The sequence below is a fragment of the Pectinophora gossypiella genome, chromosome 1 (assembly GCF_024362695.1).
Source record: "Pectinophora gossypiella chromosome 1, ilPecGoss1.1, whole genome shotgun sequence".
NCBI classification, from domain to species: Eukaryota; Metazoa; Arthropoda; class Insecta; order Lepidoptera; family Gelechiidae; genus Pectinophora; species Pectinophora gossypiella.
In genome coordinates, this window is record NC_065404.1 from 2,105,999 (window position 1) to 2,124,699 (window position 18,701).

Sequence of the window (18,701 nt, forward strand, 5' to 3'; positions counted from 1 at the left end):
AAATAATACATATTTTGTTAGAGCTACCAAAATACATATTTCGTTTGAAAAGTTACAAATAATAGTTAATTTATTATTGACTGCGAATCAGAAACTGTTTACTTTAAGACATTTGTTTATTTAGTTGTATAACTTATCAACCCTAAGGACTCTGTCACAGTTATAGAAGTAGATATCTATGGCTTCGTAAAGTCGAGCAAGGTGTAGGTTTGGTGTTGAAGCTCAACAAACTGCTCAAAGACCATTTTATAATTAGAACAATCAATTTTCTGACTGACATAAACACAACTTAGCAACACGCCTGTATACCCGAAGGAAAAAGTAGAAGTATATAATATATACACATATACACCCACACCTTACCAGCTAGGTTTAAGTGTCATGTAGTAGGAAAACCACGTGATATGATCCAAACAATAATTCAAACTGATAAAGTCGAATTCAGACTGACATTAGAATATAATACTCTAAGTAACCTGATACTCCATAATGCTCTTATATTACACCGTACAGCTCGTCAATGCACAACATCATCGATTCACGAGCTTTTGTCTGAACACTAATAAACGGCATAAAACGTGCACGGCTTTGTTTACGAAATCAATCGAAATCCAGCGCGACAAATGTCGATGCGCACAACAAAGGTATGCGCACAATGTAGGCGTAAGTTTTTACCAGTCGATTGGTTGTGGTATACTGTTGGGTAAATTACAAAGCAAAATTGTTCGATAGCTAAGATTGTCTTCAAATTGATATTTCTGCGAACCAAATATTTAGATATGTTCCTTTTTCGAATTAATTAAAAAATACATTTGAATGTAGGCAAACTTCTCATCATACCTGCAATTTTAAGACTATTGTAGACATTGATGTATTATGTGTTACTTTCGTCAATCTCATTGGTCGTAGAGATCTTCTGTGGATTCAGCCCTGATGTCAGGGTCACTATTGAACCGCCAAAGGTCTCTGATCTTTATGATATGTGTCATGTCGTAAAGATTAACCAAGATTTAGCGTCTCGTAACTTACGCCACAATCTTCATTAATCTCATCATCTTCATACAAGCTGCATGATTTAAAGTACTCTTGACTTGGCGTTTCCTTATGTTCTTCTCAATTCGACTACGGTATGTTTATCCAAGTCTTGAAAACAAGAAATAAACACTTCTTATTTTTTATTTTTTTAAGTCTTCCTTTACCAACTCTTCCATTTACGTTCAACCAAACGCTGACTATTCCAAAAGCTCGTGTGTCAGTTGTTTGTTTTCATCACTGTCTGGTGCACCTTCCCTAAATTGTGAGCCGCCAACTGCGAGGGGCGTAGCTCGCCCGGTTAATATTAATTAAACCCCAGCCTGCTCCTGTAATAGCTTGCCGACAATCAGTTTTAGGTTAACCCTTCCTCCTACTGGGCTTCTCACAATTATTGTTCGAGTTTCCAACTCTATAGTGTCTGTTTCGTACTCTGTGATTGCCATTCTTTGAAGTTCTTTCATCTTATACATTGTTTTCATCATCCCGTGATCATGGCACTTACAACAGTGTCGAAATATCGAGAGGCTCATATTCCTAAGAACCCGTTATTATGTGTTCTTTCATCTTGTTTGGCTTTCATTAGTTTTAGGAGTGATCGCTAAGTTGACTGTATTTATCAGTCAATACAATAAAAGGATTGGCCCTTGGATTGAGATGATTGATATACCTTTAGAAACAACAAATTAGGATACTAGTCGTATTTACTTCTGTAATAGTAATAAGGCAAATACTTCATTAATATTGGCTACAGTGGTGTCATATACCCTGCACTATAATATGATTTAAACTCACTCCAACTGGTAAGGTGTTTATAGAAGAAAATGAAATTAAATGAAACATACGCTTTTGATTATGTCATGATCGGTATATACCCCAATTCGATACTGCTACCAGCAGTTTTAGTTTCCCACAAAATTTCCCTTTGATTTTACAAAGTCATTATTCATTAATCATTTACGGAATTATCCACGCCGCTACCGCGACCGCTAACCAACTAAAATTGCCTTTCTATTACATAATGGAACATATGTTGTTCGCCATCCAACACCAATTTACTACGATTTTCCTCGCTCCACCTTATGTAGCCAGCACAATGTACTATGAACTTTTTGCTCATTTTTTTACCACCACTTTTTTGTTTCAACCGCCAGTTTTTTGTAACAGATGCAGTAATTAAAGCACCACGGCTACAATGGCCGACGCCATTGGCTGTAACCCGACATAGCATGGAGGCATGCCCAATAGCAACACCGTGAAAAATCGTATAAAGAACCCTGTTGTTCGACAAGAGTAGAATTTTTTCCACGACAAAGAAAACGATGTATACTACCGACACAAATAAGTAGCCATTGTGTATTAGGAATCTATTAAAATAGACTATGGCGCGGTAAATTTTGATAGAATGACTAACTATTCTGTTCTGATAGAACGGGAGCAAGTCTCGGTTTAAATGATCTTTTATTTAGGTAACTGATATACACTATCAATAGCTGAATAGCGTTTTGTCATTTGTTGTTGATGCGTCCAATTTTGTATTTCACGTGTTGATTCGAGTTATTATTGCCGTTGTGGCTTTGAACTTGAATAGTTTTTTTAATACTCTTTCAATGCAAAAAAGGCTTTGTGTCCTTTATAACAGTATCAACATGACGTCTTTAGATTATATTTCATCATTGCTTTCTTTTGCTGTATCTCTTTTTAAACAAACTGTGTTAAAAACGATCTCAATAGGAACGTTTTCATCGAACAGAATCACTTCAAATTATTTTTCTTTCAAAAACAAAATCGTGATCAGCGTCTTACTTTTATTACTTTATATTCGTATTCAAAATTGTAATGAAATCGTACATTCTGCTCACGTAGTTGAAATACACGCGACGTTCAAATGCACGGAGTCTCTAGAAACTCATAACCGTGATATGTATCGTGCAGTTACATAGTCTGACACAATACATAGTATATACCCCTATATACCCGTGGAACGCAGGGTGCTTATCGCGGCGTCCCAGGCCCGCGCCCTAGCGGGGGCACGCAACAAAAATACTCCTTGTTTCCTTATTGTAGCCGCCTCTTGCCTTCTGTTGCTTTCTGTTGTTGTTGTACGTCATGAAAAGGGCCCGTTTGTGCTGTTGTTTAATTACTAGACGGTTTTTGTAAAGTATTATTAACTCGGTTTATTTTTTTGTCCGGATCCCGGGTTGTAAATGGGTTTTGTCATTCGCCCGTGTTTTGTTTTCTGCTAACGAATTAAATGTTTGCTATGTTTCCGACGCAAATCTGTGTTATTTTTTTATTTTTATAAAGAAGTGGAGAAGTATACTCTAGAAGTCCATACTCCCTCACTCTTGAGGGGAAGCCTGTGCTCAGCAGTGGGACGTATATAGTTGTTTATGTTACATATGTTTGAGAAGATAAAATAAATAGTATTTTATGTACCAAATGATAAACTACTCTTATTTTTATTAAAATTGAATCAGACTCCTGTTAATTGAATGCATATTAAAACACGAACATACAATATTCTCAAATTGCACTGTAAAGTTTAAAAACACATAATTCCTTTATATGTATAACTATAAAATATTAACTACCTATCCTCGTATAGGTATTTGTAAATACACGCCTTTGAATCACTACTTAAAACTAAACTACTTATATTACTCTCTCAACAAAATGGCTGACGTCGAAAAATCCTTCCCGGAAAAAAACTTATTAACATTTAATAAAATCATGACCTATATAACGTTTCTTCAATTCAATTTTACGGAAGGGTGGTGGGGGTTCTTCGCTATGCGTCTTTGTGTCCCACCCCCTCCTACCTCCATTTCACCATTGTCGCATGGCACACGAGCTTTCAAAGTAATGAAGAACCATTTTCGTCCGATTCCGACTACAATGCCTGCTTTAATACAACGCAGAGAGGAAACTCCTTTGTTGCGACAACGTATTGTGCCTAACGTGTGTGTTACATGTGCCTGTTGTTTTTTGTTTGTTGTCGGATTGTTGGAGACAATGGCCGACGTTATATAAAGATTTGATCGTATGTGGTGCGATTTTTTTTAAGTGTGTCGGGAACTACGTTAGTTTTCGCTGTTAGTGTTTTTAGTGGAGTTTTGGTCTTTACGAGTGAATAACATACATACTGTTAGACAGAAAAGAATCGATCAGCCTAATTTCGACTGATGCATCACTATACTCATGAACGTAGGTACTAGCTTACGTACTTTAACAGATATTATTCTTACCGCGCATTGAAGCGATTGTAAAATTGTATCTGTATTGAAATCAATATCAATGTCAAAATATTAATTTCGGAAACTAGTCCATAATATTATTTTGTTAGTAACAGAAAGCTTCACCTAGTATTAGTAACAGATTCGAAAGACGACAACATAAAAATAAGCTACATGAGGTCGACCCGAGTCACTGAAGCCGCGGGCAGCTATGTAACAGCATGCAATCGCACCCAGCGGTTCAGCAGCGGCGAGTCGTACCGGTCCACCAATGCAATATAATCACTAATTATTATTGTACTAAACTGATCCCAGCGGGTAAACAGAGACTATGGAATTCCATTTGCTTCGATCCTAACACACTTTTCTTGCTTTGAATGAGTTTTGCCTTTAATGATATAGGAGTTAGGAAATGTTCAGCCACTTCTAATGTTGACTGTCATACGTATTATAGTGCAAAAATACAAAATATACACATTGGGTACATAAACTCACGACTATTTGGGGTGTACCTTTGCAGGTACATCCACCGCATGATGAACTAAGTACCCACCCTCGCTATTTTGAAATTTTGAAGGTTCACTTGGTACTCAAACATACTTTACGTTACAATGTGTTGTTTGTACTTTTCTTCTTTTAATTTCATAGCCACATTATATGAAGAAGAACCACATCAACTAACAACAACTCGCTTTATTAATTATCAATACTTTCAAAGAAATAAAAACGGAATACTGTTAGTATAATAACGGCAATTTATACCTAACTGCACTTCTACAAGTCGAGCAATCATTGTTCAGTGTTGCCAGCGATCGCTATTGTTTCTCGCGTAATAGAGAGGCAAGTTGTAGGAAATAATTACTGCAGAGTGGCAACACTGGAGTGCGAACACGTGTTCTATTCAAGTAATCAATGTTAATTAAAACCGGAGTGGTATTTCATAATATTTTCTTTATTATGTGCGATTTGTGGGGTTTAACTGGGGCTAGTCGCCCGAAGGCATCTTATTTGATCACGTTTGACGAGATCCCGATATTATAAGCAGCTATGCGAATCGTCATTGTACCGTCAACGATGGCTTTGGCTACGCCTTCAAAGAAAACTTGACTAGGATTGATGAGGTCAGTCATTGCCCTCACAACGAAGAAGGCTATAAAATTAGCCCGCCTTTTAGAGTAGTTTTCGATCACACTCCGCGAGCGATGGTGTCGCGTCAAGATTATGCCTGGTAATTAAATCACAATAAACTTAAAGAGTCACAATGTAGCATGGATCTTTTTTAAGTATTTTTCTTGCCTGACCATGGAAAGGTTAATGTCAAAATCGAAATGAGAAAAAAATAAAATTTACGACAAACTGCTGTCATGTAGAAGGCGATAGAAATATCGGTGCGGTGTGTGTACTTAGTTCATCTTGCGATGAATATGCCTCTAGCGGATGTACTCGTGAGTTTATGTTATGTTGTTTATTTAAAAAATGACAATCCTTCCAGCAGGAACACTGCACTGCACTTTTACGCATTGTTTAAAAACAAACTGAAGCAAATTATTGTGCCCGTGTAAATTAGTTAGAACACAACGTATTCAGAGCAATGCATATTCGAGGCATACATCTTGTAAAACAAAAGGCAGACGTTGAACAAATACGTCTTTATATTGAGGGACAAGACGACGCAGATACTTGTTATACAGCTAAATGCAGTAGCTTCGGGTACAGTCCTAATGTCAGAGAGTAAACGGTGAGAGATCAGCATCACCAGGCATTGCAGTCCACTGCTGGATATAGGCCTTTTCCAAGGCGCGCCACAAAGTTCTATCTTCAGATTTACGTATCCAGGCGCTTCCAACCGCCTTCTGCAAGTCGTTCCGCCATCTTGCCAGAGGTTGACCAACGCTGCTTGTTGACGAGATCTCCACTCTAGAACACGCTTGCACCAGCGGTCGTCGTGTAGCCAACCAACTGCCACTTCAGTTTGCTAACTTTTAGAGCTATATTGTAATTTTATTTACACCATAAAAAACAGAACAAAATAATAAAAAAAAAAACAAAAAAAATTAAATGAAACTAAAACAAAAAACAAAACTCAAAATAAAATAAATTATATACAATTAACACTTAAACTAAACCATAATTAAAAAGTCCGCGTCTAATCATACCTGGCGCTAAACAACGACTAGTTCAGGAAAATTATTGATTTTATTAGCTTTTGCCCGCGACTTCGTCCGCGTGGAAGGATTTTCCAAGTAATTCCCGTTCCCGTGGGAATTTCGGGAATTCCTTTCTTAGTGCACCTTAAATGCGCGGTAACATTTAGATCTGTCAAGGTGCGTAAGCTAGAGTTGTGACGTTTATGAGCATAGTGATGTCAGTCGATATTAGGTCGATATTAGGTTCTCTGTTGGATCACTTCATTTTGGATGGATTGGATGTCACGTTTTTCTATGATGTCACAGGTTGCTTTTTCGTACAAATTCCATAGTAATTTCGTGTTTTGACGTTGTAAAAAGTAACTGATAGCAACTATCCTATTGTTGCGGGGCGCAGAGTTACCATTCGTATACGATTATTCTTTATTATGTCATACAGAATCCGCATTGGTTGAGAAATTTTATCCGTTTATTTTCAAAGATATCAAAATCAGCTGATGACCTATCGCTAATATAATACATCATGTCCATAGTACTCTAACGTATGGCTGGTTTATTCACCCGATTTCAACCGCTTCACTGTGCGAGTTCTTAATAAAAACAAAAATATCTCAACAGTTTATCGCTCCTCGCTTCAAGTAAGACCATGCCTCAGTATACTTGTCACTCTGTTCTATATTTCCTGTACAAAAACTCACACAAAGTCCACCTGTGACAGCCAACCTGCTACTTGTAAACACATGAAAGGTTTTGTCTTTAGAACAACTACAAAACGTAATTGTAATGTAAATATTGTAAAATGACATTGAATACTATTAATAGTTACAGTGTTACTCTGTGAATCGTTTGTTGAGAGCCAAGTCGAGAAATGAGGCTGAAACTGCATTGAAGAAACGCTCCATTGACAATTGAATAAGAAATAGAACCATCAGAATAAATAAGAAACATTGTCAAGAGCTTTTCACAAATTTCAATTCACTCGACAAAAAACGTCAATCCGAGGAAATTAAACGAAACCTCATTTTCTAACCGTCAACCGTCGCCACATTCTACTTTTATACTTATTATTGTCCGTAAGTACAAGATCCTTATCATCCCGAAATCACAATAGCTATACCCTCCCGAGTATTGACAGAATAACGAGGAACCGGGAAAAACTTGTGTAGCGGAATGAAAAGCGCAAATTCGTCATTAGGCGGCGCTTTCCGCCATTGTTGTAGCTATCCCTCTCTTTCTTGGGTACAACAGCGCGGAGCCGAGCAGGACGGCTAATGGTCGCGGGATTGTTCCTTTCTGCGCTGGCTACATTGTTTTCGCTTTTATATTCAGCTGAATCGGGATTGTCTTGTCTAGTTTGAATGGCCGCCCCTCCACGGTATCAATACAGGCTTTATAAAAGGGGGGACAAAGGGTTGGTCTCTTGAATCGGGGAGACAGGTCGTTGGGGGTTCGATTATATTGTATCGATTCAATAGCATTGTTCCCGCAATGAGGGATGGTTAGAGCAAATTACTTTTCTGTTTTTGTGATGTAATAGTGGCTTATGACATTCTGTATTAAGCTTAATTATCTTCTATCAGTTCATTAGTTTCATTTCTTATGAAAAAGAGGTCAAGGAGATGGCATTGAAACTAGAGATCAAATGCCACACAGCTTTAGTCATTATGGTATCAATTGCACACAATATACAAGCGTGAAGTGCTCTTTAGTAGCCAGCAGCACAAAGAGCGTCTAATCCTAACACAATAGTTTAAAGCGGTACAAACCAATTTTCTGTAAGAACTTAGATCAAAATTTGAGTACCTCCATAATATTGCATCACGAAGGCCTATGCAGAGGTGTACAGTACACACATTACACACCAAACCCTCGCCAGCCACGCATATGTCCTATGTAATTAGGGAGCAAGCCTATAGCCATTATCCGGGCACAAATGCTGGAATCCACGTTATATTAATTATCTATTATCCAAACATGAATTCAAACTCATAAAGGCGAATTCAGTGGTTCAGAGTACAAGCACGGATTCGAACCCGTGACACAATGATATAAGTCCCGCGTTCGGCTCATCATCATCATCTCCCTAGCATTATCCCGTTTCTCACAGAGTCCACTTACCTAACTTGAAGATTTGACAGGTCCGGTTTTTACAACCGAACCTGTCTGACCTTCCTAATACAGGTTAAGTTACACACCTCCGAAAATGCATTTTTCGGGAATGCCGGTTCTCCGAACTGGGCTATTGCGGGTTTTTAGTACCTACCAGTGCTGGATAAAAACTTTGGGACCACAATAGGGTAGCCCTAGCTACATTATAGCTATATATGACAAAAAAAATGAAAAATGTTTATTTTCATTTACGATTAGCCTTAACTACTGGTGGATTGGGGTCTCCATTTAAGCGACATAGCCTGTGTTTGGAGGCCCCGCTCTTCCATTATTACAAATAAATTGTATGTAAATAAAGAAGACAAGTACCTACTACGGCATGCAGATAGAATATATATCAGCACACCATATATAAATCTATAGAATGCCTAACAATATGTAATTTCTCCCATCAGGTGCAGAATGGAAACTGCTCACGGAAGACGAGAAGCGGCCGTTCATTGACGAAGCCAAGAGGCTTCGTGCCATGCACATGAAGGAGCACCCAGACTACAAATACAGACCAAGGAGAAAACCGAAGACCCTCAGAAAGGAGGGGTATCCATACTCCATACCCTACCCTAGTGTGCCCATGGATGCTTTAAGAGCTGGTAAGTACTGTACATTTAGGTACAATTAAGTGATGGGATAATAACACACTAGGTAACTGTTATTACCAGGAAGTAGTAGTAACATATTGAAGAGCTCGGCGCAGCGGCAAACGCGCTCAGTCTGCGATTGTTGAAGTTAAGCAACTTTCGCAAAAGCCGGTCATAGGATCGGTGACCAAAAAAAAAACATCTCGAGCTCCTCCGTGCTTCGGAAGGCACGTTAATAACCACAAATCCGCACTGGGCCCGCGTGGTGGTTTAAGGCCCGATCTCCCTATCCATCCATAGGGAAGGCCCGTGCCCCAGCAGCAGTGGAGACGTTAAAGGGCTGGTGATGATGATGAGTAGTGACATAACTTACCTAACATAAATACTTCATTCCCGCTGATGGCGCAACCATGGTATCCTATTGAGATAGGGCCCTAATCGTGAAAATCAGTGAATATTTATTTATCTACCTGCGTAGGTAGATATTGCGGAATTATCTGAAAAGTAATAACAATTCATGAGTGAAACGAAAGTTATCTAACCACCACAATGGTATAGCAGCAATTTCATTTTTTACAACGCCACTTCAACGCGGTTTCAACGATCACTCTTTCGAGTGTCACAAACGGCCACCATTTTGTTTTTATTGCGCAGACGAAAGCCGTCATTAAACATTGTAAAATTGCATGTTTATATTACTGAAATTATGTTTTGGTACCATTGGTACAATTATGAGTGCAATTTTGAAAATGGAAACATATTTTGTCATTGACCATAATTAACGATCAGGCGATGTGTTCAACGTGTGAATGTTAATTCTACGTATGTTTATATATTTTATCACCTGCATGCATTTCATGATAAATAAGTCTATCTATCAGATTTAGAAATGCAATGTTACGTTGTCATACCAGTAGGTATCATATCGTATCATATTGGGTTCAGGAATTATCTGCGAACCTTAAAGTTTTCAGCCAGAATAAAGTAAATATATCTACCTCTAATAAAGACATCTTCTATCGTGTTGGTTGTGAGGTGGATGACCAATCTCATCAACCCTGGTGCCAGGGTTATTATTGAGCCGCCAAAGGCCCCTGACGTGACTCAAGTAACGACTACGTACTTACATCAGCAAGTAGTAACCGGAACCAACGGCTTAACGTGCTTTCCGAAGCACGGATCTTACTTCTCAACAATCAGGTGATCAGCCTGCAATGTCCTAACCAAACTAGGGGTCACAAAGTGATTTGTCTCAACCAGGATTCGAAACCGGGACCTCCGGATCGTGAGCAGAACGCTCAACCACTGGACCACGAAGGCCGTTAATAAAGACATAGACCTACACCTTAATCTATCTAACAAACGCATTAATGCCATTCTGATCCTGTTATCATCATCATTAATTTAAGAGCCACGCTCTTGTCGGTGTAGCATTTAGTGCTAGTAAGAGTAAGGCAAAAGAGGCAAATATTCAGAGATGGGGAGACAGAAGAGGTAAAATGATTAGACACTTAATAAGACACGACGAATTTATTAAAAACATCACAGAAGGGAAGAACACAGGTCATCACAGGTCGTTATAAACTGCAGCAGTTTCAGGCGGATGAGACGTTCATTATGTAAAAAAAACGATTCAAAGTGTAACTATGTTACCTACTGAATAACGATATTTTTGAATTTGAATTTGAAATCTGACCTTTTTTGTAGAGTAGGTAAGCATGAAGAATTCTATTCACCATCAAACAATTATTAGTCGTGTAATACCCAGCTCGATGTCTAAAAATACTATTATGTACGTTTTTTTGCAACTTGTCAAATTATTCTCGGACTGACTCTTACTCATTAATAAAGATATCATAAAGTCATGAAAACGAATCACGATTACCAAAATTCCGTTATCCAAAAAATATCTGTCGTCGAATCTGATAGAGGAAAAGCATAGATACAAAAATAAGCACCTATACAAAATACGAATGCAACAATGGACCCTGTACGTTATCAACGAGTAAGCTATTGAATGGATGTCATCGGATCCGCTATACAGAGAATATTGGGATTACACAACTGCAAAGCCCCGTTTGGAACGAACACAGACTGTGGGTGTGCACTTATAGATAGGTATAATATGTTTACTTATGTGCAGTGCCTTACGTACACTGGCCGAATCGTCTTCAATATTATTACGAAGCCTATGAATCAGTTCAGTAGCACGAAAATTGATTCAGTTACAATAATATACTTTTTAAAATATCGACTTAAAAGTTTCTTAAATGGGCAGTAGTACTTTTTTTTCATAACTTGGCATTATATTCAGGCTTTAGCTACATTTTGAATTCCTTAGATGCTGGTAATAGGATAAGAATGTAATTTAACCATTTATTCTTCTAGGCGTATGCACTATTTATTTTAGTTTGATAACAACAAGCCAGTTGAGTACTCGAGGACTTGACCAATCTAAACAAGGCACGGAATAGGTCAGTTGCCCCGTGCGACAAAAAGTACGCCCACTGTCACGATTTTTTGTCGTGACTTCAAAAATAAGATCGAGTTTAACTCGACTGCGGAGTACTTTTGAAAACGCACTTTTTATAACAAAATCAGATTTATAAAACTGTATTTCTTTGTATGAAACCTCAATTTTCGTAGAACTCGTTGTTACCGTGGCATAATGGAATGATATAACATTGAAAAGTAAAAAAAAATACTTCAAATATTACAGCATTGCATTGCATTGTTAAAACAATTAATTGAAATGGAACTGTGAACAATGAGAGCCAGAAGGTTTTAATTTCCATTCAAAATGTACTTAAGGAAACCCGCGAAGTGTGACATCACAATACGTAACAAAAAGCCTTCAAACAATCAAACAACCCTTTCGAAAATTCAATAACATCTCACTGCCCCTTTACAACATCTTTCTATAATTTTAATCGCATGTCAATGTCCTAACCTCGGATAAGGGCGAAAGAGGGTGAAACTTGACGCACTCCCAACCCCCAACTAACCCCTATTGTCGAGCTTGACAAAAACTGTCAACTGTCAAATACAGCCAAGACTGTTTAAACTATGTATTCCATTTTCAAACGGATTTCATATTCGGAACTACTGAGCGGCGGTGTATGTTATGCTTTATTTTTTAATATGTAAATAGTAATATGCATTCACAACAGTTAGATATAAGTATTTTTATTGGTAGTAGGAAGATATACTTTTATATTTGATTAGTATTAGTATTTAGATATTCTTTCTATTTTTTTTTTATTTTAGTTGTTTTTTATGAGGATAAATCTAAGAATTAAAAACTCATCAGTGTGAGGTATCTCGAAGCAATTCATCTAAAAGCAATAATGCTATTTGACATTTGACTGCATTGCGCACTTAAGATTAATGACTACCTAAATGATAAAAATGTCTGGCAATGAATGTGTTCCTCTAGTTATTAATAACTTGTTAATAACCTCATTGGTTTTTAAAAGATGTGTTGCTGTTGCAGTTTCTTGTCATTTCTTCTCCTCAGCCATAACACCTTGCGAAATGACGTAAATTCAAAAATGTTACATTGACCTTCAACAAGTTTATCGATAATAATTACGTTGAATAAATGATTCCGATTTTTTACTTTTATATGCGCAAATGTCAAATTGCAATATTGCTTTTTTAGATAAATTGCTTCAATGTGGCCTTTTTAACCCCTCTGTTGTCTTACATTTTGTACCGGACTAGAATCCAAGGGCGGATCCAGGGTGGCTCATGAACCCCATGGGCGACGGATTGGGTCACGGGTGGCCACTGCAATTTTATCTAATTCTCTACGATTAGGCTGTCTGCGACCTGGAGTACCAAACCTTTTGGACATTGCCAAGTTGGTCAATGTCTGTTCGTCTCTTCTGCCAGCCCTACCAACAACCAAGAAAAAAAATACTAGTTTAAAAGATTAAATTCCCTGTGGTCACAAACAGTCGCAATACTGAAAGAAGGCGGGGCTGCCACGTGCTTGCAGTTCCACAGTACGCGCAGTAATCTGGCGTTCCGGGGAATGTTCCCAATTTGAGAACGTTGCCGGCAGTAAAGAGGCGCGAAACTTATGTAAAAAGAGCTTTATTACAATACAATACAAATACACTTTATTGCACCAAAATAAAAAAGAAATAATTACAAAAAGACTCTTAACTAAGTACATGGCAAATATTACCTAACTTTTAGGCAGATAAGACAAGTAAGAACAATTTAAAAAAAAGCAAAGCAACCAGTGTTCTTACTATTAAAGTAAAAAGGAGCAAAACTTATGTAAAGAGAGCTTTATAACCTAACTTTTGGGCAGATAACATCAGAGTATAAGAAAGAAAAATTTGAAAAAAGAAAAGCATCTAGGTCCTTAATATTAAAGTAAAAAGGAGGAAAACTTACGTAAAAAGAGTTTTATTACCTAACTTTTGGGCAGATAACATCAGAGTACAAGATAGAACAATTTGAAAAAAGAATAACAGCCAGTGTCTCTACTATTAAAGAGTTTTTACAACGGAAACATTGGGAATATTCCCGAGAACAACACATCACTGAGCACACGACCTTTCTACTTAATTGTGCCAACGAATTTATGTTCCACCACGACTGCACTACACTAGGGTGAATAAGTGATTAGTACTAAGGGATATTCATTTTATGTAATTGGTTTGTGGAACTGGATTTCATTTTATGACGCGGCTGATCCAGTTTTGCTTTAGAGTTCTAATTTTCGAGAATTGGTACACGAATTGAGAACCTCATGTTTTTTTTGAAGTCGGTTAAAAATCGTTGCAGCTTCCCATAGTGGATTATGATGGTACCGTCAGGAAAATTAAAGAAAACCTTAATCGAGGAGAAGATTTTCTTTTTCAGAATTAAAAAATAAAAATAGTTCTACAAGTAACTACGTTACTGGTCCATCGCCAAGATGCCACAAACTAATAAGAGACGATTTATTTTTTCCTTACTTATTTGTTTTTTTTCCAGAACGTAATTATTGCGCCTTGTACGTTTCATTTTATGTTTTCAAAATTTCATCGCAGAAAAACCACAATCATACGGAAATAATTAACGTTTCGTTTCTTGCATTACCTAACCTTTTTTTTATTTATTTACATCATTAAAGTATTATAAAGTAGTAAACCACTGATACCGTTAAACCAAAATACGGTTTGTATCAGTACCAGTCTCCTCCTACCAAGTTCAGCGCCATCTTGGATAGCTGGTAAGAAAAAAAAGAAAATCGCTCATTTGAATTTGACATAATTGTTATGTATGACAGTTTACAAATCAATTTCGAGCCACCATTTTGTTTTTATTGCGCAGACGAAAGCCGTCATTAAACATTGTAAAATTGCATGTTTATATTACTGAAATTATGTTTTGGTACCATTGGTACAATTATGAGTGCAATTTTGAAAATGGAAACATATTTTGTCATTGACCATAATTAACGATCAGGCGATGTGTTCAACGTGTGAATGTTAATTCTACGTATGTTTATATATTTTATCACCTGCATGCATTTCATGATAAATAAGTCTATCTATCAGATTTAGAAATGCAATGTTACGTTGTCATACCAGTAGGTATCATATCGTATCATATTGGGTTCAGGAATTATCTGCGAACCTTAAAGTTTTCAGCCAGAATAAAGTAAATATATCTACCTCTAATAAAGACATCTTCTATCGTGTTGGTTGTGAGGTGGATGACCAATCTCATCAACCCTGGTGCCAGGGTTATTATTGAGCCGCCAAAGGCCCCTGACGTGACTCAAGTAACGACTACGTACTTACATCAGCAAGTAGTAACCGGAACCAACGGCTTAACGTGCTTTCCGAAGCACGGATCTTACTTCTCAACAATCAGGTGATCAGCCTGCAATGTCCTAACCAAACTAGGGGTCACAAAGTGATTTGTCTCAACCAGGATTCGAAACCGGGACCTCCGGATCGTGAGCAGAACGCTCAACCACTGGACCACGAAGGCCGTTAATAAAGACATAGACCTACACCTTAATCTATCTAACAAACGCATTAATGCCATTCTGATCCTGTTATCATCATCATTAATTTAAGAGCCACGCTCTTGTCGGTGTAGCATTTAGTGCTAGTAAGAGTAAGGCAAAAGAGGCAAATATTCAGAGATGGGGAGACAGAAGAGGTAAAATGATTAGACACTTAATAAGACACGACGAATTTATTAAAAACATCACAGAAGGGAAGAACACAGGTCATCACAGGTCGTTATAAACTGCAGCAGTTTCAGGCGGATGAGACGTTCATTATGTAAAAAAAACGATTCAAAGTGTAACTATGTTACCTACTGAATAACGATATTTTTGAATTTGAATTTGAAATCTGACCTTTTTTGTAGAGTAGGTAAGCATGAAGAATTCTATTCACCATCAAACAATTATTAGTCGTGTAATACCCAGCTCGATGTCTAAAAATACTATTATGTACGTTTTTTTGCAACTTGTCAAATTATTCTCGGACTGACTCTTACTCATTAATAAAGATATCATAAAGTCATGAAAACGAATCACGATTACCAAAATTCCGTTATCCAAAAAATATCTGTCGTCGAATCTGATAGAGGAAAAGCATAGATACAAAAATAAGCACCTATACAAAATACGAATGCAACAATGGACCCTGTACGTTATCAACGAGTAAGCTATTGAATGGATGTCATCGGATCCGCTATACAGAGAATATTGGGATTACACAACTGCAAAGCCCCGTTTGGAACGAACACAGACTGTGGGTGTGCACTTATAGATAGGTATAATATGTTTACTTATGTGCAGTGCCTTACGTACACTGGCCGAATCGTCTTCAATATTATTACGAAGCCTATGAATCAGTTCAGTAGCACGAAAATTGATTCAGTTACAATAATATACTTTTTAAAATATCGACTTAAAAGTTTCTTAAATGGGCAGTAGTACTTTTTTTTCATAACTTGGCATTATATTCAGGCTTTAGCTACATTTTGAATTCCTTAGATGCTGGTAATAGGATAAGAATGTAATTTAACCATTTATTCTTCTAGGCGTATGCACTATTTATTTTAGTTTGATAACAACAAGCCAGTTGAGTACTCGAGGACTTGACCAATCTAAACAAGGCACGGAATAGGTCAGTTGCCCCGTGCGACAAAAAGTACGCCCACTGTCACGATTTTTTGTCGTGACTTCAAAAATAAGATCGAGTTTAACTCGACTGCGGAGTACTTTTGAAAACGCACTTTTTATAACAAAATCAGATTTATAAAACTGTATTTCTTTGTATGAAACCTCAATTTTCGTAGAACTCGTTGTTACCGTGGCATAATGGAATGATATAACATTGAAAAGTAAAAAAAAATACTTCAAATATTACAGCATTGCATTGCATTGTTAAAACAATTAATTGAAATGGAACTGTGAACAATGAGAGCCAGAAGGTTTTAATTTCCATTCAAAATGTACTTAAGGAAACCCGCGAAGTGTGACATCACAATACGTAACAAAAAGCCTTCAAACAATCAAACAACCCTTTCGAAAATTCAATAACATCTCACTGCCCCTTTACAACATCTTTCTATAATTTTAATCGCATGTCAATGTCCTAACCTCGGATAAGGGCGAAAGAGGGTGAAACTTGACGCACTCCCAACCCCCAACTAACCCCTATTGTCGAGCTTGACAAAAACTGTCAACTGTCAAATACAGCCAAGACTGTTTAAACTATGTATTCCATTTTCAAACGGATTTCATATTCGGAACTACTGAGCGGCGGTGTATGTTATGCTTTATTTTTTAATATGTAAATAGTAATATGCATTCACAACAGTTAGATATAAGTATTTTTATTGGTAGTAGGAAGATATACTTTTATATTTGATTAGTATTAGTATTTAGATATTCTTTCTATTTTTTTTTTATTTTAGTTGTTTTTTATGAGGATAAATCTAAGAATTAAAAACTCATCAGTGTGAGGTATCTCGAAGCAATTCATCTAAAAGCAATAATGCTATTTGACATTTGACTGCATTGCGCACTTAAGATTAATGACTACCTAAATGATAAAAATGTCTGGCAATGAATGTGTTCCTCTAGTTATTAATAACTTGTTAATAACCTCATTGGTTTTTAAAAGATGTGTTGCTGTTGCAGTTTCTTGTCATTTCTTCTCCTCAGCCATAACACCTTGCGAAATGACGTAAATTCAAAAATGTTACATTGACCTTCAACAAGTTTATCGATAATAATTACGTTGAATAAATGATTCCGATTTTTTACTTTTATATGCGCAAATGTCAAATTGCAATATTGCTTTTTTAGATAAATTGCTTCAATGTGGCCTTTTTAACCCCTCTGTTGTCTTACATTTTGTACCGGACTAGAATCCAAGGGCGGATCCAGGGTGGCTCATGAACCCCATGGGCGACGGATTGGGTCACGGGTGGCCACTGCAATTTTATCTAATTCTCTACGATTAGGCTGTCTGCGACCTGGAGTACCAAACCTTTTGGACATTGCCAAGTTGGTCAATGTCTGTTCGTCTCTTCTGCCAGCCCTACCAACAACCAAGAAAAAAAATACTAGTTTAAAAGATTAAATTCCCTGTGGTCACAAACAGTCGCAATACTGAAAGAAGGCGGGGCTGCCACGTGCTTGCAGTTCCACAGTACGCGCAGTAATCTGGCGTTCCGGGGAATGTTCCCAATTTGAGAACGTTGCCGGCAGTAAAGAGGCGCGAAACTTATGTAAAAAGAGCTTTATTACAATACAATACAAATACACTTTATTGCACCAAAATAAAAAAGAAATAATTACAAAAAGACTCTTAACTAAGTACATGGCAAATATTACCTAACTTTTAGGCAGATAAGACAAGTAAGAACAATTTAAAAAAAAGCAAAGCAACCAGTGTTCTTACTATTAAAGTAAAAAGGAGCAAAACTTATGTAAAGAGAGCTTTATAACCTAACTTTTGGGCAGATAACATCAGAGTATAAGAAAGAAAAATTTGAAAAAAGAAAAGCATCTAGGTCCTTAATATTAAAGTAAAAAGGAGGAAAACTTACGTAAAAAGAGTTTTATTACCTAACTTTTGGGCAGATAACATCAGAGTACAAGATAGAACAATTTGAAAAAAGAATAACAGCCAGTGTCTCTACTATTAAAGAGTTTTTACAACGGAAACATTGGGAATATTCCCGAGAACAACACATCACTGAGCACACGACCTTTCTACTTAATTGTGCCAACGAATTTATGTTCCACCACGACTGCACTACACTAGGGTGAATAAGTGATTAGTACTAAGGGATATTCATTTTATGTAATTGGTTTGTGGAACTGGATTTCATTTTATGACGCGGCTGATCCAGTTTTGCTTTAGAGTTCTAATTTTCGAGAATTGGTACACGAATTGAGAACCTCATGTTTTTTTTGAAGTCGGTTAAAAATCGTTGCAGCTTCCCATAGTGGATTATGATGGTACCGTCAGGAAAATTAAAGAAAACCTTAATCGAGGAGA

The 18,701-nt window shown here is 37.1% G+C and overlaps 1 protein-coding gene across 1 annotated transcript in view; it reads left to right on the forward strand.

The window, feature by feature from the left end:
• Nucleotides 1–18,701, forward strand: part of LOC126374399 (transcription factor SOX-21-like) — a 59,200-nt gene that overhangs the window by 19,479 nt on the left and 21,020 nt on the right. The window contains exon 3 of the mRNA XM_050021076.1: nt 8,980–9,174. Coding sequence (XP_049877033.1) covers nt 8,980–9,174 — 195 coding nt within the window. The remainder of the gene's footprint in view (nt 1–8,979; nt 9,175–18,701) is intronic.